Source organism: Alosa sapidissima, chromosome 5 (assembly GCF_018492685.1).
Source record: "Alosa sapidissima isolate fAloSap1 chromosome 5, fAloSap1.pri, whole genome shotgun sequence".
Classification (NCBI taxonomy): Eukaryota; Metazoa; Chordata; class Actinopteri; order Clupeiformes; family Clupeidae; genus Alosa; species Alosa sapidissima.
The window spans coordinates 9,411,442-9,433,557 of record NC_055961.1 but is presented as its reverse complement, the minus strand read 5'-3'; the positions used below and the strand labels follow the sequence as shown (position 1 = coordinate 9,433,557).

General features: G+C 44.9%; 1 protein-coding gene across 13 annotated transcripts in view; it reads right to left on the bottom strand.

Annotated features, from left to right (window-relative positions):
• nrxn2a (neurexin 2a) overlaps positions 1–22,116 on the bottom strand; it is a 207,242-nt gene that overhangs the window by 66,889 nt on the left and 118,237 nt on the right. The window contains exon 1 of one of the 13 annotated variants that reach the window (XM_042092097.1): positions 2,272–3,422. The exons of the other annotated variants lie outside the window; for them this stretch is intronic. Coding sequence (XP_041948031.1) covers positions 2,272–2,815 — 544 coding nt within the window. The 5' untranslated portion in view covers positions 2,816–3,422. Of the gene's footprint in view, positions 1–2,271; positions 3,423–22,116 lie in introns of those variants that run through there. 13 annotated transcript variants of the gene reach the window in all.

Here is a 22,116-nt window from a genome sequence, read left to right as displayed (position 1 = left end):
ATCCATCTGAGACATTACCCTTTCACCATGTCCCTTTGACAGCCTCTGTAATAGCACCATTTATAGTGATCTGCAGGCCTGTGAAAGGCTGCGCTATGGAAAAGGTGAATGCTATTACAGTCCACGTATCATTCACGGAACGTCCGCTTGACTTTACCTCATGTACAATACCTTGGCTGTGTCAGAAAGATAAGGGTACTGGAAATATGTTGGAATCTCTCTTTTTTTTTTGTTCGCTGTAGATGAATGGGCCTGCTCTGGCTGAGAATCAAAGCTGAGTGGTGAGATGTTTCTCTCTCTCAAGCCATTCGAAGCCAAAAAGGCGCAGACAATGATTCCAGTAACTGATGTCATCACAGGCCGACAGTATTACTCCACCAGGCCCTCTCCACACTGCTCAAGCCAAGTGAGAGCTGCGGAAGATGGATGGTCTGAGGAGGACTCAATTCACTGATCCCTCCCTCTTACTGCCCTGATGCCAGAGCTCTGCTCGAACACATCCTAACCTAACAGGAAGCACAGAACAAGAGGTGACAAAATGAACGCTGTTGTCTTTCCTCACTTCCTAATCAGTAAATCACTGGTTACTACCACTACTTAACAATCACCACTAGTTATTGCACATTGCATTGATTGAATTTGTGAATTGCTACTACACCCTGCATTGATTTTACACAAGCAGCCACATAGTGTGTGTTGTTACTGCACTACAGCATATCACTGAGGGCTTGGAGCAGGTTGAGAAACACAGAGCGGATGCTTTGTGCCACAGATCTTCCTGAACAGAGGGCAAGGAATAACACAAAAAGCTTTTCAGTGTACATGTGTTCCATAATTAACAGGGTCTTAAAATACCCCTCCCATTTTGTGTGATGCCATTTGTTCTTAATCAAATATTACTGTAGGCACAGTTGGTGCAGCATACATCATTGGTGTTGCCAGTTAATTCAAATTATATGATATATTGCAATGGGGAGATTCAGCAGAGCGAGCTGCATCTAAGAATGCAATTCAGACATGCTGGCCACATTCTCGTCAGTGCAACTCAATAACCGATAGATGACTCACCGCCTTCGTAGATGCTGCAAACCTGGCCTGGCTTCAACACTGAAATAGAAACCCTCAAACATACATTTCCATTCACAAGAATGGCAATTTCAGTGTCAAACCAAAAAGAGGATGTAATTCAGCCACACAGGCCTCCGTCAAACAACCTTTTGGGTAATTCTGAAAACATGAACTACGTGCATAAGGTGTGCTTGTGTGCAGATCAATACACTTAGTAGAATCTGTATATAAAAGCTATATTAGGGCTTTAGCAAAGTAGGAAGATGTGGATATAGGGGAATGTCTCCTCTGCTTCATGGATCCTGTAATTATTTGCTGTTAAGATATAACATATAGTACATGTTATATTTGCAGTGAGATTTTGATAATGGATTCATCTTTTGGTTAAATCACCCTTTTTGAACACAGATGCTATATCAACACAACAAGCCTGTCCACACTGGGTTAGACCACATAGGTTCCTTTACCAGTCCTCTAAGAAGACATAAAATGTTAAACTGAAAAGTAAAAATGCTTCCAGTGTCCGATATCATATTATTCTATAGTGCTGTGATACTTTTGGACTGGTAAAAATAATGCTTTGAACCCTCAGTTTGAATCAAGGGAAGAAGTCTGAGGTCTGAACCGGCCTTAAGACAGTAGACACTCCACTGAGGCCTGCAGGGGAGCACTTGTGTTATGTGTGTTTTATGTACACATAAGAGTAAGAGTAACAAGGTCAGAAGTTAAGAGGAAAGCAACACCAGTAAGCACCTTTATATGGCCTCACTAGTCATGTAACCAAAGCACTTAGAGACACCGAACACACACATGCTATTCTTCACATTAGCTTTTAGCGTTTGGCTAATGTGCTTGGACAACCTCACTTTACTAATCTGACTCACAAAGAGCAAGTTTATCCAAAGAAGGGGAGAGGGGAGAGAGTGTACAGGCCTTTGCACACCGAGTCCGCATTTTTTGTATGAATTGTCACACGACTGAGAAATAAATACGACCTCATGTTGTATCAATCGCATTTATATTATTGACTTTCGTTTGTAAAAAAGGTTTTTGAAACAGGCTTAAGTTTCTGCGTTTTTCGCATCCGTTCAGTCAGTAAAAGAGATTTCCTACAGCAGTGTTCTGTATTGGGCGGACTGAGAGAACGCATATGAAATGAACGATGTCAGTGTGCAAAGGCCAACAACGAAGAGGAGAACTTACTGGGGAAGCCTCTTGTGAGGATGGGCATCCTGTTGATAGCGATGGGCACTCGGCCATGCTTGTTGTGGAAGTGATGGACGTGGTGTGTCGTGCTCAGGCTGGAGGACACGCGGGCACTGCCTGTTCTGTCCAGGAGGGAGGCGAGCAGCGCCAAGGAGAGCGCCAACCTCCAGCAGGAGCGCCAACCGAGGCCTGCCCGGCCCGCCTCGCTCTCAACGCTCCCAGCGTTCCCACTATCGCACCTAGGCAGCACTAGCTCCGGCCGGGATCGGGAAGGTGGAGGGGAGGCACCCTTGGCCTCCGCTGGTTCCACCCGACGTGACGGACACATCTCAGTGAGAGGCGACGGCGCCCATTCCGTCCATAATCCGCTGGACTGGTCGGAAAACAGCTTGGCGGGACGAAGCGAGAGCACTCTCTTTGTTGACAAATGATGCAAAAAGCATAAAAGCCGAAGTGATTTCCGGAATAGGAAAAGAAAGATAACCCTTCCCAGTTCTTTTACAGTTGGGCTGTGATATCCAAAACAAGAAAAACTTTTCATTCCCTCAGGAACCCTTCTTGGTGGTCAGTGGTAATCTAACTCAGGACAACAAATTCATTCCTCAGCCATGCTAAACACACAGTCCATCAGAACCAGACAAATCCTCCACTATCACCATTTAACAAAGCTCGAAGAATCCCTCAAGAGAATATCTTGGAGTCGAAAAAAACCCCCCAACAATGCTGGAAAAAAGCCCAACTCAGGGGGCGTTGCTTCTGGTGCCAGGCGTGGCGTGTTTTTTTGTGGGAGGCTCTCTCCGTGCGCCCCTCAGGAAGGACTTATGGGCCGTTAAGACCACTCTGGCCCAGAGGGCGGCCCCTCCGCAGCAAAGACACAGATAAGGAGCATCCTGGCGGGGCCGAGGATTATCTAAATAGAGAGCAAAAAAGGAAAGCACCAGACACGAGACGAGAGAGAGAGAGATGTGGGAAAAGGAGAGAGAGAGAGGGGAGAGAGAGAGAGAGAGAAAAAATCTGACCTGAGCTGGCGAAAAGGGGGTTGCAGGATTGAGCTCTCACGTTTGCCTATCTCCCAAGAAAAAAGAGAGGGAGAGAGAGATGAAGAGAAAGAAAAGATAGAGAGAGAGAGAGACCGACGTGCAAGCAGGAGAGAGAAATCTACTGCAGCAGGGTTGAGGGGGGAAAAAATAAGGAAATAAATAAATAAAGTGGTAAAAAAAAAAAGCCTGCCGGCTCTGTGTGCACGTTTCCTCTACGACACACCAGCCGCCACTCAAACGCCTCACCTTTGAAGCTTCCGAGCAAGAGAAAGAAGAAAGCGAGGAGAGTGAGGAGTCGTTGCAACTCAATATCCAACCCAGTCCTTGTCCGCCTGCTTCGGCTCCTGCTTCTGCCTCTGCTCAAGCGCGCACCATATTGATCGCTGCCGCATTTTCCTTCACTTCTTCTCCTGTCTGTCTCCTGCTTCCCCTCTTAAAATGCACAGTTCCCGATGTATTCAAGAGAAAAGACGAAGAAGAGGGGAAAAAATGATCCCTGAAGGGAGAGAGAGAGAGAGAGAGAGAGAGAGAGAGAGAGATAGAGGGAGAGGGAGGAGAGGTGGCTGTAAAACGCCTCCTGGAGCTACGGCACGGCGTGGATCGCTCAGACATTCAGTGGCGCGCGGCTGCTCTGGTACGATTCGGAGGCTAATTAAATCAACAGCAGCAGCAGCTGAAGCATCCTCCTCCCCCTGAATCCTCGATGGCTTTAATCCCAGGATGGCCGAACACCGACACGCGCGCAAAAAAAATAAATAAAAGAAAAGCGAGGCGTCAACCTGAGCTGTCCGCTGCAAACACACACCGACACAGGGTGCACAGCCCCCTCTCAGATGGCCGCGCTAGAGACTAGAGCCGCGAGAATGAGCGCAAGCAGGAGAGAGGTGCAGTGTGTGTGTGTGTGAGAGCGTGAATGTGTGTGTGTGTGTGTGTGAAAGAGAGAGTGAGGGAGCGAGTGAGAGAGAAAGAGAGAGAGGAGGGGTGGGAGTGGGAACAGGGGGGTGGGTAGGTTGAGGCAGGCATGGTGTGCAAGCACACATCCAGACGCACGGGGTAAAGGCACACAAAAAGGCAACTTGCTCGAGCACATATTCACCCAAGCCTACAAATTCACAGCAAACATGCGAGCTCAATAAAAAAAGAGAGAGTAGTATGCTCCAGTGATTTTGCAGGGAAGAGGAGAGGCCAGTTTAACAGCCCAGGCTGAGTCTAAAAGGAGGAACGAAATGGAGGAACCCGTGATGATCAGGAGAGCAGAAACAAAGACGCTCCTCAGATGGAAGCCTGAGTGGGAGGGGAGCAATCGCTCTCCAAACGTACGCTATTTCCAGAGCTGATCAGGGGAGCGCAAACAGTTGGAAACAAATCCAGATACCAGATGCAGCCCACCCATTGCAGCCCACCCACTGTTACCAAGATAGCAGTGGTTGGTCCCAGACTTCAATGAATTATTTAGCAACACACACATACACACAAAAAAATCTTCACAAGACCTGTCTGTTTCTTTCACCATTTTTTGTACCTTGTCTCACTTATACAAGTGTATAGTGATTTATTGGAACTGTTGTCAGTTCTCTCTCTTTTTCCCTCTTGTTTGCCCATTTGCTTATTTGGCTCGCTCCTCCCTCCTCCTTTTCTCCTTCTCTGTGATGTCTCTTGCATCCATCGGTCATTGCATCTTGCATCTGTTGAAATATCTGCTCACGGAACAACATGTTATCATTTATTTTTACTACTGGCTGTCCCCCAATTTATATGCAAAAAAAAAACCACCCCACACACTCCCTGTCTGACCCGTCTATTTTGCCCATCTGTTGGAAGATGGGGCTGGGCTGGGAGAGGGTGTGTTTAGATGGAGGGTGTGTTTATGTCCAGCGTCCAGCCTTGCTAGTGAGGGCGATGAAGCCTGAGGAAATATCTGAGTGAAAGGGAATTAGTACATTAGCGTGCGCGCGCAGGGAGGGAGGGCGGGAGTGTGTGAGCTGGAGGGAGTGTTATGGACACATAGATCAGATAAATCACCACGGATAGAGATCTTAGCTGGGATTGCCTTGCCGCTTGAAAGGATGTGCTCGAGAAAAAAGGGCAACAGAAAGGAGCCGGCTCCACCTTTCATGGTGACAGGGAGGCAGTGTGGGGCCATTACTCAGAGCTCCGCATGAGAGGGAGCAAGGCCTGGCCTCCACCAACCGAGGCCAGCCGGGGGGGGGGAGGGAGGGCACGCTGAACTGAGGCGACACGGTGGAAGGTTGCAGGGTCCTTCTGTGTCACGGCAAAGCTGACAAGAGCCTGAGTATTGAGAACATACAGATGGAAAATTGAGAAGAAAGAAATTTGTTGATGAGATATACTGTGTATGGGAGACTTTGTGAGATGGAAGTCATTGGAGGCAAAAGGAAGGTCAACAAATGGTGGTGACCTGCCTCTCTTTTCTCTCCCCTTTTTCAAAGACGTGCGAAACTCGGGTCAAGTTGGGCGAAGACGCGGTGAAGACCCAAGGTGAATGCAGCAAAGAAATTCTTGGCGCAGCGGCACAGCGCAAACAGCCATCTGACAGGATGGCAGATGGATGGTGGGTGGATGTGGGGGCCTGGCAAAGGGATTACACCTCGGTGACATTAGATCAAAGACCCCCGCCGCCTGCCAGAGCCAGAGGCGCACACCCGAACCTAAATAAAAAGAACCCAGTGCTTGGGACTAGCAAGCGGTCCGTTGGTTTTAAAACGATCAAAACATGATATGTGCCACAACAGCAACACCGCGCCACCGGAGAACGGTGTAACGTCAGAGTTGTGACACGATGAAAGGCTTTGAGAGGACGTGAGGAGAATGGACGATGACATTTTTTTTAAGTAGGAGACTCACGTTGTCAAGTCCCTGAGTGTATATGAAGCATCTCTCTCAGCAGTGATGGTATCTTCGCACGATGAAAGGCTTGCATTAATCAATCTGCCTGCTCCGGGCAAGCTCAACACGATAAAAAAGGGGGGGGAAAAACAAACAAAACGATTCTTATCGCTTCTTAACACTTCAGGGGAAGGGCCAGGGAAGGGGGAGAAGGGGTGTTGGGGGGGGGGGTGCAGTGCTTAAATTAACCATCTGCACTCTGCTGATCACCCAGCACCAGTTGTTCATCTCTCGCCAGCACGTCGCTCTGACCCCCATCACGGGTGAAGGGTTCAAACTGAATCCAACATGCATGATGGGCTCGCATACGCTGTCTCAGAAGGCCTCTGGGACTCCTGCTGCATCTGGCTGCAGAACGCTGGCACATCACTGCTGATATCTGGCGCACAGACGCCTTTCAGCTGCAGTCGCACTACTGGTTGCACTCATGCATAGCATTGTACCATTTTGCTTTGTTGGGTGGAATAGATGCACATATGATGAATGTACAGTATGTATAGCATCTGTTATAATGTATAGCATCTGTTGGCACAATTTTATGCTTTTTATAGTGCCCAGCAATATTTAAGTTGTCAATCTCCATGAGAAAGCTGTGATGTAAACATTCCACAACTACTATATGTTTTGAAAACACACGGTATTGAATAAATTCCAGTAATACACAACTGAAAACTAAGTTGTCAGGCAATAAATGGAAGATTTCAATGAAGATTAGAAGCACTTATGGAATACAATTCAGACACATAAACAGAAATATGATTGTTTCTGAAAACCACCAAGGATGAAACCACTAGAAAACCATTGAGGCTGAGCCTGCCTTATGTCATTAAACTTTACACCCTGATGGCTTTGTCATTGCCGAATTGGTTCGCTACACTTATTTATCACTCTGCAGAACTACTTCTAAGGCAAAGAAATAAAACAATTCTCCATTAAAGCCTGAAGCAGAGACGAATGGAATGAAATCTGCTGTGAAGGACTGCAATGTTTTATACAAGGCCAAAACAGACTTCACTTTCTCTACCTTACTTTTCATTTGCCATTATGTACTGAGTAGCAATACATCTGGGAGATGTTTAAACTCAATTGTCTGTCAGTTGCATCACTTGTTAATTAACACTCAACATATCACTCATACAGTAATACATGCAGAAACACACACACACACACACACACACACACACACACACACACACACACACAGACAGAGTGGCTGTGTATTTTCAATCCTACACATTTTTTAAGGCCTCTGGGGAGGAAATATCAGGATTAATAATGGCCGTTTGGGTATAATTACTCATCATGCCCACCTCCTCAGGAACCAATGGCCTGCGGTGCACATCTCGGGATGATTTAATTCAACTTAAAGCGGCAGCTTGTCACATCCTGTAGCTCATGGTGGGGAATGCGGTGGGAGTGTGGGGGGTGGGGGGGGGGGGCGTTGTGGTGGAAGGGCAGTAAGAGCACGTATACCAAAAGATAGACTTGCTAACGGATATGGCACTTCACTGGCCGACACGGAAAGTCTAGTCCAGTTACTCCATGCAAATCTGTGAGTCACCGAGTGCTGTTTCATATCATCTACCTCTACTAGACCACCTCTTAGGGTAAGTGGAGGCCAGAGACTATGTTCAGTGGAGACTCTTGGAATAAATGGCGTTTCCCAAGAGCGTCGAAGAGGAAATTAGCAGAGCAAGCGGTGATTTGGTATTAGAAGTGGCAGTGGAGACACGTGGGTAATGAAGTACACGTTGCCCCCCCCCCCCCCATGTTACTCCAATGCCTTGGCCACATGGTGCCACGGTTGGCACACCTCATCAATCACGGCGGGCGCGTTGCGAGCAGGGTTCTCTGGGCACACACGGGCACGCGCATCGCATGCCAACCCCAAGAGATCCAGTTGCGCCAATGAAAACAAACCCGAGCATCTGTGTGTGTGTGTGAGAGAGAGAGAGGGAACCTTTCTCTTTCTTATGACGAGCTGCGTTCCCACCCGCACAAACGCATCAGACGCGCACACAGTCCTCCTGGCGCACCGACAGAAGGGGCGGCCTTGATCTCAAAGTGCACAACCTATTGACATAAAAGCCGGCGCTTGGAGATGAAACACTCTCACTGAGTGATGTGTACAAACGGGGCGACTCTAATGGTGCAGAGTGAAGCTGAGTGAAGCTTCACGGCCTGTCCTCTACACAGCAAGAGAGAGAGAGAGAAAGAGAGAGAGGAGGGAGGTGAGCGTGCAGAACACTGATTAAAAATGCAATTATAGAGGACAATATTCAAATTTTCCTTTTAATCTTTGCTGGCTGGCTCATAATGCCCATTGTGGCCTCGGCTGCTCATTACGAAGAGGGAGTGAGAAATAAAAATGTATTTTTTTGTATCATATCTTTCTTACATTCGTCAAAGCCAATCGTCATGCTCCCCTAAAACAGATCCACCTTTGAAGATCCAAAAAAAACACTTCATATATAAAAATAGATACTTAAACCATCTGAGAGACCTAAGGTGTAACTAACTGCACTATATCACAGAACTGGACTGCTTAGTGAAACAATGACCAATTAAATGGACAGGTTAAACGGAAATACATAAAAAGCTATATGTACATAATGCTGTATAATCTTCTTTCCCTGTTAACATCTCAGTGGGCTTTTTTGCAATACAATAAGGCTCTGATGGCATATTAAACTAGGGTTTATGGTTCCTGACATTTTAGTGCAGCCTATATACAGTAATAAACACTCATGTTAAAAAATACTTGTTAAACATGCTCTCAAAGTGTACCTCATGGACAACACTCACATATGCATACATTAAAGGGTTCACACAGACAACTTACTGTAGACAAAGTGTGCATTTGCTATTTTCGTTTGCATTTTAAATCATAACCTCATGAGACTGCCTTGCCCAACCAGACAAGACCACAAAGCTATAGACAGCATTGCCAGGGATATCTGGCATGATGTAACGGACTTGCAGACACCGACGATGGACAAAGATTCACGAGGTAGCATCATGACCTCTGTCTCAGGTACAGTATGTCCGAAGTGAGTAGTAGTTGCAACATCAACAATCACACCAGTTTTTACAGGGAGGAGCCACAGGCTGAGTTCAGAGGCTCTCACAGTATGGCTCTGCAGACTCTCTCTCAGATGCTTAACTAATGCATTCTGTTCCTGCACAGTGCATCTCTTACCACAGGAGGAGGTCCATGGACTTGATGTAAAATGTTAATGCACATTGGCATATTAGACGTTATCATACATGCGGTGTCTCTTAAATAATTAATGGTGTTAAGACAATGCTCCTCTGTGCTCTGTCGCTGACGCTGTTGTGTATCACAGCAGGGGGGAGCACCACATCCTACTATGCAACAGTGGCGCCGGCTATACAGTACCATTTGAGTGACTGATGACATGAAAAATGTTTGGGTGTTTATGAGTCATGCATGTCTTTATGTCTTTCCACTAGGGGAAGCTAAACAACAATAAGCTAAATCCCAAGAGATTTCTGACACTTTGTTTAGAATATGTGTCAAACAACCACCCTTTAAAGCGAAATCATTTCTGAAATGGTAAGGCTATGCATTCTGATAGCGGGAGAGTTGACGCGTCAGTTTGCTAGGGGAGAACAGCTGACTTTCCCCCCCCATCTAAACATTATGTTTCAATTAACTTCACTCAAAGCTCTTTATTGCTTTTTGAACTAATCATGGTCCATTTAATCGTATTCAGACTGATATGAAACACGCACTTAGGGATAAATCCAATTAGAGAGGGCACATGAATGCCTAAACTGAAAAAAGCCACATAATCCTGCAGATGTGGTGAGTGAGTACGCTCAAAGCCCGGGAGAATGACAGATAAGATCTTTAGACTCGAAGCCTTCAGTCAATTAAAAAGACCAATAAGTCATGTCAAGGAGAGCTCTGGCGCAGAGACAGGGAGAAAAGTAAACAGTAGTGAATATCTCGTTTTCAGGCAGACTTTATTCACTGACTTGTGAGAAATGTAACCACACTGGCTCTCCAGCTGTCTCAACAAAAACAAATCAAGTGAGATTCACATTAAGGTGAATACGTGTTAAATGGGACAAAAGAGTTTGGAGTAAATAACAAAAACGCCAGATATTCATATAATTGACTTTACCAATCTGTCCAATGCCAGTGCATTGTGTCAGCATGGGATTCTCAATTTCACATTGATCGGCCAAAGTCTCTAATTCTTAAATGAACAACATGTTTTCTCAAGTAAACAAAATAAGCTATTTTCTATTGTCAAAATGGAAAATAACACCATGCCAAAATACGCTAAAAACACACAAAAAAAATATAACAAACACTAAAAAATCCATGCCATTTTTCATTGGCAAATCCGCTTCAGACAGGCTTAAAACATGCCTGCAGTGTCAGTTTAATATTTCCATAAAAGCATGCTGGCTTTTCAAAAGTGACGGGAACTTTATTCGTTGGCAAGGCAATGGTTTGACTTAATATTTTACTATTGTATCGTATTGGTATTTCCCTGAAAGATCAAAGACCAATCCCCTGTGGTCATTTGTATTTCTTTTTTCTAACTGCAGATCATAGCAGATCAGCTTCTGTACTGTGTAAACAATCAAGTGCTACTGTTTTTGTTTGTGGGGAATATAAATAGTCCAAGGCCAACACAAAAGTATGAAATTATGCAAAAGGAAAACCTAATCAGATTCCCATTACAGATAAAGAAAATTATTTGCAAGCATCACTGAACAAAGCAGTGAACAAACTTGACAGGATTGCAAATCAATAGGAGAGACACGATTTTAGGAGTGGAAATATTGGCTTGTTCTCAAAAACAATATATATTTCAACAAGTTTTTGTATGCATACACGTGTGTGAGTATGCATTGCTTGCGGCCTTGTAAATTACATAAAATGCAAACAGCAAACATCAAATTCTCCAATGAAAACTGCTCTGAATGGTTGGTGAGAAAGATAGGTACCAAGACATGTACAGTAGATAAACTTGGTAGAAAACGACCAGTTTGCTTTGTCAAGAGAGGAATGCAGTCGTGAGTGGATGCCTGTGTAAAATTGAGTGTTTGTGTAACTGTCCATGTGTGGGAGCCTGGAGAATGAGCGTGAGGGAGTACTGTATGTCGTTCTGACCCCGCTGCAGTTGTGGCGGCTAGAGATGTGCTTGGGTAATACCCAGACAGGCCCTGGGTGAGCCTGTCAGCTTGGCTCAGGAGTGGATGGGCCAGTCCAGATCTGTGATTCAGGCAGGGGCCCTATATAATATGATGGAGTCCTGACATTATAGGCCTATATAAGTATACAGGTACAGCCCATACATTGAACTATGAATTTATATCAGGCATAAGCAGTAATGCTGGCTAACTGTAAAAGGTAACTCCTGACCATGCCTGAGGGGAAGCAGGATCATGGTCAAATCTTTTCACAGCAAAATTCTTCTATAACTTAGATATAGCTGCTAGTAAAATATTGTAATATCACAGAATCTCATGGCCACTGCTGCCAAGCGTGAATGAATCCTGCTCAGGTGTGCTATTTTACAACAGGGGACAATCTGTCAGGCGACAGACAGACAGACAGACAGACACACACACACACACACACACACACACACACACACACTCCATGTGTGTGAGCTTGGGTTTGCTATAGAGTGAGTGTGAGGGAGTGTGTGGTTCTGGCCTGCTGCAGTTGTGTTGTGGTGGCTGGAGAGGTGTTGGGCTAAAAGCCAGTCAGGTGGGTGAGCCTGTCAGTTTGGCTCAGGAGCAGGCCAGTCCTGATGTGATTCAGGTGGAGAGCCCCCCCGTTTGGCCTTGGGGCCCAGTGCCAGCCATCCGAGTCCAGCCGAGAAGAGAAGAGGACAGCCCTTATCTGGGACTCTGCCCCGGAGCCCAGCCCTGGACAGGAGAGCGACTGATGATGCCAGTGGCCGAGGTTAGGTGGCAAACGCTGCCTGTCTGCCAAGAGCAGCCACGGAGCTGGACGCACCTCTTTTAACACCTTGTCCACAGTGAGATGTAAACACCACAATGGCACAAACAACCACAACAACAACAAAAGCGCAAACAGTCGGGTGCCGACCCCGATGAATCGCACAAACGTTTGCATTTTTCGGGCGAAAAAAAGAGAAAAAGGGCTGCATCTCTGCATAGTTCGACCGGGGTCATTCCCATGAGTAATATGTCAGTAAAGATCAATGCTAATGCTGGCAGGGCTAAGATGGGGATGAGCAATGCGGGCTTCCCCGGCCCCCATTTATCAACTGCAGCGGCCCTGATGGGAGATATTCATTTCTCTCCTGGGCAATGGGCTCTGGGACCTAATGCCACAGATGATCGATCCCCTGCACCAGCCCTGGCCACACCTCGACAATCAGACACATCTTGCTGACTCTATTGCTAATGTGTAACCATAGAGGGGATTTTCAAGCTGTGTGCATTAGGGGGGAAATGGTATTTTGCCCATATTCACCGCGAGAAGGGTCAAACATTTCACTTTCTCCCTGTCAGAGTTAAAATAACAAGCACGCTGTCATTCTACACCACACTGCCCATTTTTTTCTTTCCTTTTTCCCTCCTGTGGAAGCGCACAGTAGGTAGCCTGCTGAGTGCATGGCAGACCCCCTGAGACAGCTGGTCATTTCTCTCCCTCTGCTGCAACGCAATTCTGCACTGTCAGCTGTCTCCGGGCCTCTCATTTCCTGGGAGTGTGTCCACACAACACCCCCAGCCCACCCCCTCACACACACGCACACACACCCCACTCATCTCCTCTCTTCCCTCCACATCACCCTGTCCGCCTGCCTCGTCTTGCAGTATAAATATGATCTTTGTCTGGGCTGTCATTTCTGTGGCTCTATCGAACACAGCAGCCCTCAGCGCCAGCAGAAGCAGCTCTCTCCAATGAAACACGCCACACTCTTTCAACACGAAGACAAACACAAACATCCTGGACCAAGTCGACCAAGTGAAAAGGATTCTGGGAGATGCGACTGCCAGGCCCGGCTTAAGGAGCCACGGGTTGGGGGGGTGGGGGGGGGGGGGCGATGCCGCCCGAGGTGTGGCTGTTCTCACCGGACACTCAACACCTTTACACACACGCCCGCATGTACAGACCTGCTTGTTGAGCGGCTGTTGTGGCAGCCATTGGGACAGATGGGGGACTGTGCACAGTCAGCGCCTGCCCTCACCTCCACGATGGAGACAGCCACTCATACTGCCACCACAGCGAGATGAGTCAAATCAACTTGCGTACACACACACACACACACACACACACACACACACACACACACACACACACGCAGCGCCAGCTCTGCATTCTCTCCCAATTAAACGCGGCTGAACCCTCGGCAGCCGCCATCCTGAGCCCTGAGATGCGGAGGGAGAGAGAGAGAGGGAGAGAGAGAGGCGGAGAGGAGAGGAGTGGAGAGGACGGAGGTGGAGGCAGAGGGAGGGAGGGTGACTCATTAAAGTGGTGGAGACGTTTGGCTCAGACTCCAGCTCCGGCTGGGCTCCGGCTGTGTTCCGGCTCAGCTGTGGCTGCCTCTGCAGCACAGCGATGTCCTGCGGAGCTCACTGGGCGTCTGAGAACATGTGCCCTTTCCCTGCACTTCAATAATCCAACCCTGCCCTTGTGGGAGCCTGTCGCAGGGATGGGAGCTCATCAATTACGTCAATAAACACATCAATAAACACACTCCTTTCAAAAAGGATTGTTTTATATAGCTTTTCACTATTCAGCATTTTAATGTTCAGGGTCGTATTCAAGTTATTGGCTTATATCGTGCTCATATTGCATATTCTGATGGCAAAAGAAACTCTGCGTCATACTGTCCATCTAGGGAACTGGAATGCTGCATTGCATTTCTGATGACATAACATGCCAATATAATTATATAGGTATTCCCATAAACTGAACTATGAGTTTATAAGGAATCATCAATTATGCTGGTTAGCTGTAAAGGGCAACTCAAGACAATGCTTAGATGAAGCAGGTTTTGGAGGCAGCAGGTTTTATGTTAAAATTTTTACTCACAGCAAAAATCTTCTATAACTTAGATATAGCTGCTAGTAAAAGACTGTAATATCACAGAATCTCATGGCCACTGCTGCCAAGCGTGAATGAATCCTGCTCAGTTGTGCTACTTCACCACAGGGGACAATCTGCTGTGGTAAACTGCATGGGCAGTTTCTATCAAAACTGTTTACTTTTCAAAGTATACAAAAACCACCTCCACACACACAGACAGACAGACAGACAGACAGACAGACAGACACACACACACACACACACACACACACACACACACACACACAAATGCACAAACAAATATAGCCAATACACACACAGCAAGGCAGCCTTTCAACTAAAACTTGGGGCACCCTGTTGGGTAGCAGAGAATGGCTGTCCTCGCTCACCAAATGTCCCTCACAGGATCAAAAGAGTATATATACTTACTTATACTATACTCATGACTATAGGCACCTACTCACTGAGCAAAGTCAGAGAGGTTTCCTTCAGAAGCTCTAGAGCCACATACAGTATTGAAACTCTTTACTAGCAGAACTTCCATGTGCAGAAATTCCCTTGGCTATAGAGGACATACCCCCTTGACAACATCTTTTAACCTACACAAAACAGGAACAAAAATAGCTCAGCCATATCCTATCCAACCGTAGCCATCACAAACACTAAAGCTCAAGGGGAGCCTGTGTATGTACGGTCCTGTTTTAATCAACACCTTCTCAGACTGCAGTAACAAATGCGCTGGGGCCCAGTCTGACCACACTGTGAGCCATTTATATAATGAGGCTTCAACAACTGTTAATGAACCAGGATGGTCAAGTGTACTCATTACTCATTCTCTTAGAGGGTCAGGGAGGAACGTAAACAAGCTTAGATTACTCTATGTGGTACAGTACGTGCAGTCTGCTTCCCAACTGAGCTAAATGTGTGAACTCAAAACATGGCCAGAAATCTAATTCTACAAGGATGAGGAGTATAGGCCATTGCCAGCAGGTCCTGTGCCGAATCGAATCAACAGCTTCATTTAATAATATATAAAACAATACCCACAGCAACTTACAGATCTTGCAGTGGTTTTGAATCAATCCCAGATCAACCGCTTGGAAAGCTGCAATGCTAACTTCTGTACCACATTGCCCTGTATCATTTGTGTAACTGTATTTGTCATTGCATGCCAAAGACTTCAGTGATCACAACAAAAGACCTCAGAGTTGCCAGCACATTTATATTCCTCGTCCTCCTGGGAAATATATCCAATATTGCTATTTTGAAGCCCTCGCTAATGAATTAAAGAAGAGGGGATGTAATTCAATGCTTCCACGGTAACCACGGTAAGTAAACAATGAAGGGCATTATTGACACCCTCACTTTAAATAACAATTCAGAGCGTATGCATGACAATGCATACTGATCCGCGGGCCTTTTCAATCATTACTATTACCCCATAAAATATGAGAGACTGCTGGGCTAAAGCAATCTACTACATTAACAGAAGTGCAGCGGGGTGAGAAGCAAAGGGACAAGGGGCAGAATTGCTTGTCCGTAATGACCACTAAGCTGCGAGACTAAAGCACATCCACAGATAGAGGCAACAGCATCCCTCAGAAATGGATTTTCTGAATTAAGGGTTGTTGTATTTCTAATCCAATAAAACCATACTTTTTTTCGCTGTAGTTATATTCATCTTCTGAGTAATTGAGAATCCATTCACATTTGATAAAAAAGCCGGAGGTGTACGTGCACCGCCATAACTTAAGCAAGAGTCTCTCTTCTTTAAAGGGGCCAGTGAAGCTTGTGGATGTGCAGCAGGAACAGCAGGCGATACTAGACCATGAGACATGGACGTCCGATGTTTACAAGCCTCCTTATATCATTTCTGATATTAAAAACAACAACTGCCGTGTTCCTGGCGAAGCAACACCCACAGGAGGAAGCGAGAGTTACTTATTGCCGTAGGGTTTGTGCTGTGCTGCAGAAAAGCTGGTTAAAAAGGTATTCCTCTGCGCATACAGTATTCACAAAGTGTTTTCTATTCTCACAGACGTAGCTCCCGGCTACTTTGGTGACCTAAGGGAAGACAGTGGAGGATATTACACTACTGAATCAATGGCAAGGTGGACTATTAAAGAGCGCCACATGCACACATGCGCTTGCCCACACCCATAGGAGTCAAGCTCACCGCAGAGTAGACACACAGATACCATTGACATTTACCTTACGGTGCAAACACTCCCACCATAAAGTCTCCTATGGAGCCTTTTCATACAGTATACATTAGGTACAGTTTCTCTGTGCAGCCTGGAGTTTTTTCCTCTCATCTAGGAAACAATTTTGTGGATTTTCTGTGGATTTTCTCCCAGTAAGTGGGTTCCACTGGCCTGAGCCGGCGGCGTATTATCTGGTTATGGGTCCATTCAGCGGAGAGGCGGGCTGTTAAAGTGATTTAGCTGGATGGTCCAGTGGAGGTGAGAGCAATACTGCTCAACACCACTTATGGCCCTGCATGCGACTCCACTTGGCCCTGCTATTCCAAACCAGTCATGTACTTACAGCCAAGCGCACCGGCAGAAGCAAAAGGCCACCCTGGTGAAGTAATTCCTAGTTCAAAAGAGCCCTGGCAAGTGTTCAACATAAAGAAAATTGGAATACACTAAATGCCAGAGGAGTCCCTAAAGCCCAGTTGTGCACACAGTGAATTGACAGATTGCTGTTAATTACAGCTAGTCTATACTGCTGCTGCTGTGCCTCACGAGACACAGCCTGTAGATTTTGCTTAATTGCTTACTGTGTATGATCATGTGCATTTTTTTAAAGGAAAAAGTAATTTTAAAAGAAAGCATTTTATGATACTGTTACTGATTACTAAGCCTATCTACTGTCAATGGAGTTGTTGCTGCCTTTGTCCAATCTCAACAAAAAAACAAGATGAGAAGAGAGTAAATTGGAAACATTAGAAGGAAAATCATGATGACATTAGTGGAAAGATTATAAGCCAAATTAAAGATGTAGAGGCCTTTACAGTATATGACCACGACCCTGCAACCAGACACAACTATTTGTCTTGACATGACTGGATACACGGAATGATAAATAATAACAACCAATTGAACCAAGCAAACCATCTGGTTTAATGTATACACTTCATACAAAAATTACACATTAAAAACCATACAAAAACATAAAACCAGAAAAAATGCACCAATTTAGCATGGGTTCCACACACACACACACACACACTTTCAAATGTGAGACAAAATGGTAGCGACATAAATGCCAATATGAAGGCGCTGCTGAGAAAATGATGGTGAACATTCTGACACCATCACTTCAAAAATTCCCCCCTGTGATGAAATCTGCTGGCACATCACGCTCAGCGTGCCTAAAAAAACCTCAGAATCCCTTTCAGTGTTTCTCCGAAATACACACACGCGCGCACGCATGGCCACGCGCTCGGAGAGCAGTGATCACAAGTCACGCAACGATGAGGGCTTGATATCTGGTCACTTTCTCCCCTTTCTCCATTTCCCGCTTTGTTGAGCACACACTGGTGCAGTGGCGGGGGGCCTGCTAGGCCCGGCTGTGGGAGGGTTTGTTTGTGTTTGGCCATACTGAGTAACATATGCCCTGGGCCTTCCTCCTACTGTCTTTCCTCTCACGCAGCACAACACCAACGGCATGCTTGAGCAAACATGCTGCATGCTGCTCAACACAGAGTATTTAATGGACAATTGACTCGAGCAGAGGGCTGTATTTAGGAGCTGAATATTCATACCAGCGTGCACAAAGCACTTGTACACATGCGCTGACACACATACTCAGACACACACACCCACAGACACAGACACACACACACACACACTTTTAAACAAAAACTCATCTGGAAGATTTCAAAAGTATTTCTGAGCACAGGTAGAAAAGGATGCATGGTATGATATTTGGTTAGTTTACTGTATGTCCCAATTGATGGGGTGGAGTTTGTTGGTTTCTAAACATACACTTCCTATATACCAACTGCTTTAGGGGTTTTCAAGTGTTCCATCTCCATACTGTATTTAAACTAATCCCAGTGTCTCTGAGCTCACATGCAATTTCTCTCAATCACTAAAATGCCATGAATCCACTGGACTGTATTAAAGACATGAATAAAATGCAATTACAAGCGAGCAACAGACAGAAATGGACACAACATGCATTCTAAATATCTCCAGTCACACTCGAAAAGACCTTCAGACTCCAGAATGTTCCATGGATAAATGAAAGCACTACCGTGGGAGTACTCTTCAAATGAGCAGCGGGATTAAAATGCTATTACTATGGGAGGAGGACTCTGCCTGTTCGTACAAATAGTCTAGCTCTTCCAAGAGAGGAAAACACAGTGCACTCTAGTGTTCACTTGTGTATGGTTGCGTTCCTTGAAATATTTCCATGACATTTATGATTTTGCTCATTAAAAACGAGTATAATTAGTGTGTCTCTAATTTATGAGTCTTCTAAGAAAACAGCAGTGCCCTCCACATGCATTGGCAGCACCCCGTGTAAAGATGAGAGTAGGTATACAAATATGTTTTCACAATGGCACTTGTGTTTTTGTTCAAAGCATTTATTACTTATGAGGATTTTTTCTTTCCAGAATAAATGTGATTTCCTTCAAGGTTGGGTTTTTCCTCATTGTTTTCATTGTGCCATTATAACGCCAAAAGATCATTTTTATACCTATTTTTACTTAGCTTTACCGTACCGTAGGAGTTACAGTACCAGTAAATGGGGAGGGTGTTGTTGTTGGATCTCTGTTAGTTCTGAGTATTCCCAAAACTCCATTAAAACTGCAATATAACAAGTCCATTTTAGCAACATTTTGCTATCCTGGAGTGCTACAAGCACATCACACATCAGTCTCAACAAGCACTGAGAACAGCTCTGCAGTGCCAGTGTTGGAGTGTACTTCCATGAGAGCATCATCAGAGTTAAGTGTGCGCAACTGCTGTTGGAGAGGGAACGCAGAGTTAAGGACCAGAATCCACCACCCTTTGAAAAGATGCTCAAATCAACCACAGACAGGCAGAAATAATGTAACCCTGTCAACTTATACACAAACAGCAACATTTCATCTCAGATGCAGATAAATGATTAATGGTGGAAAACACAATTCTATCAATCATGAGGCTTCTTTCAACTACCTCTTCTGACCTGCGTCATTACTGCTGAAATGAGATAGAATCTCTCTTTTGCCACCAGATCTTCCAAGATGAATTCTGCATATTTCTGGATATTACAACAATGTGATACAAATAACAAATAACGAGCCATATGTTCTGCATATATAAACAAATGATGTTCAAATAAAACAAAGCCCAGTCTTTAAAAGAAATATTGACTCCTGAATATTGTGCAGGGCAGGGATGGGGTTCTTCAGTGCAGGCCGGCACAGAGGAGGCGTAGAGGTATTCATGTGTCTTCCTTGCAAATGGCTACGCCGCTGCATCTGGCATAGCAAACAGCAGCTGGATGCTTCATTAGTATTGCAATGGAAGACAAAAGTAGCTCATCTTTTGCACTTGAGCTTCCCTAGTCAGCATCTTTGATTGCCTTGCACCTTATTGTGGTGTGGAGGAGACTTGGTGTTTGCTGGTTCACTAATGGCCTCGCTAATTTCCCATTTGTAATAATGATCAAAAAGCAATTACAACAGCAGGGATAAATGCAGCCGAACAAAGGCAACCATCAATCATGGAAGAGCGCCATCATTGTTTCTTTGTCCTCCACGCGCACACACACACAAACACACACACATGCACACACATACACAAACACTCACACACACTACACTGAAATGCACACGATAGGCATGTTTACAAGTAATCAGCCTCTTATGGTACAAATCTCATTATTTAGGATTTTTGGAAAAAATATATTGTATTCAGCAATACCACTACTATACACAATCATCTCCAGAGAATGGCCATTGAGAACAAGCTCCACAGTCAACCAGGATTATGTAGTCTAGAACAATGAATGAATGTCTTTACAGTGAGGATACTCCCAAGAGGTGGACTTACAATGAAGACGTGAATTAATAACTTGTAGTCATTCAAATGAAACTCCATTCCCAAATCAGAAACAACCCCAGAGGGAGCTTAAGTCATTTGAGATCCAGTCGTTTCAACTTTGCATGTCGTGCAACAGACTACGCCCTCCTTCCACTGTCTCACTATTGACTCTATCAGGAGTGACAAGGCACAAAACTTTGCACTAAGGGCAGTGTGCAGCACTGGCAGGAGAGACCAGGGAGCTCAGTGCTCATCCACTGTCCACTCCCCTGGACCTCAAGACCTCCGCACAACATCACTGCAGGAGGGTGAGGGCGGGGGAACAAAGACCAGAGGAGGGCTTAGACCTTGGGTGTGCTGTGCTCTCTATAATTGTCGTGGGTTACGTAGGAGTATATTGCAGTACTTTTATTCCCATAACATAGCTATGGCAAAACTAACAATGATAAAAAGATAGTTTAAGGGGGCATTAGGAGGATTAGAAATATGGCTAGCACAAATAGGAATAGTTGTAGGAATAGGTTTGCTTGTATTTGTGCTTGTTTTCTCTTTGTTTCTTCCTTGTTTGAGATCCATAGTACTTAAAACAGTGGCTGGGAGAAATGGATCACTGCTGTTGATGAATGAAACAAATGGCAACCCTAGTGGAAGGAGATACTAGTGCCAGGACAGATGACAAGGAAATGGAAACATGACAGTGATGCCAATGATGCCAGAACTGATGTTCCTCATAGAGGATTGGAGAAAGGAGGAAAATTAGGATACAGTATGCTGGTTGGAAGCAAAACCAGCTCTTTCATTGAGGAAGTGGGATTGGGTGTGGACTCCACTCCGCCCAACAGCCAAGCCACCAATGTTCTCAGAGCATACGAGATGGAGTGCAGAACTAAGACAATGGCTTTTGTTTTTATGAATTGCAACATTCGTAACATACTTCACACTTGAAGCTCAGCATCCAACATTTGCTAATACATCTGCGATTGCATTTACACTCTGCCATCTCCGAGGAACAAACAATAGACTAAAAACTGTGTGTAATGAGAATGTATTATTAATAGTTCGGTGTTACTTTGTTTTCAGAGAATAGAGTAAATATAGCATGTAACCTATCTTCATGTAGAAGCTTAGAATATTTTAGGACTAGCCCTATCTGAAAACACCCATCAGGAATTCTGATGTGATCTGTTTGCTCATTTGATGAATATTTGGGGATTGGAAAGCATATGTGTAGTTGAAGGAAAGTTTCTCCTCTCGCTTGTTGAGAACAAGTGTTGCTGCACAAACAGGACAGTAGAAGAGTTTCCCTTATGAAGGTTTTTTCCTCTAAAAACAACGAAAAAAGATGTTTTCCCTTAAGGGTTTTCGCTTCCACCGAGAGGATTTGAAACTTGCCATTCTATTTGATAATAACACTACACTATTGGATTTGATTTAAGTGAGGGTTGGTTCAAGGGTGTAATAACAGTACTAATATAAGAGTTTGATGTTTATCAGTGGTATTGGGGACAATTGCTTAAACTCATAGTTGCTGCTGTTTTGACTGGTTTGCTTAGCTGACTGTTTGTAGAGTGACTCAGCTTAGCAGCTGTATTTTCTTGTGTTAAAATAGTGATAAATGTTTGATCTTGCTGCATAAGTGAGCACAGGTTTGCGCTCAAAGGGGGGAATGTTGTGGGTTTTATTGAAATATATCCTTTAGTTTATATATATTTTATATATATTTTATGTAGTATCTTTATTCTGTGTAATATCATTGTTTTGTGAAACTGAAGTCTGTAGTATGTTCAGTGTGGGAAAGGAA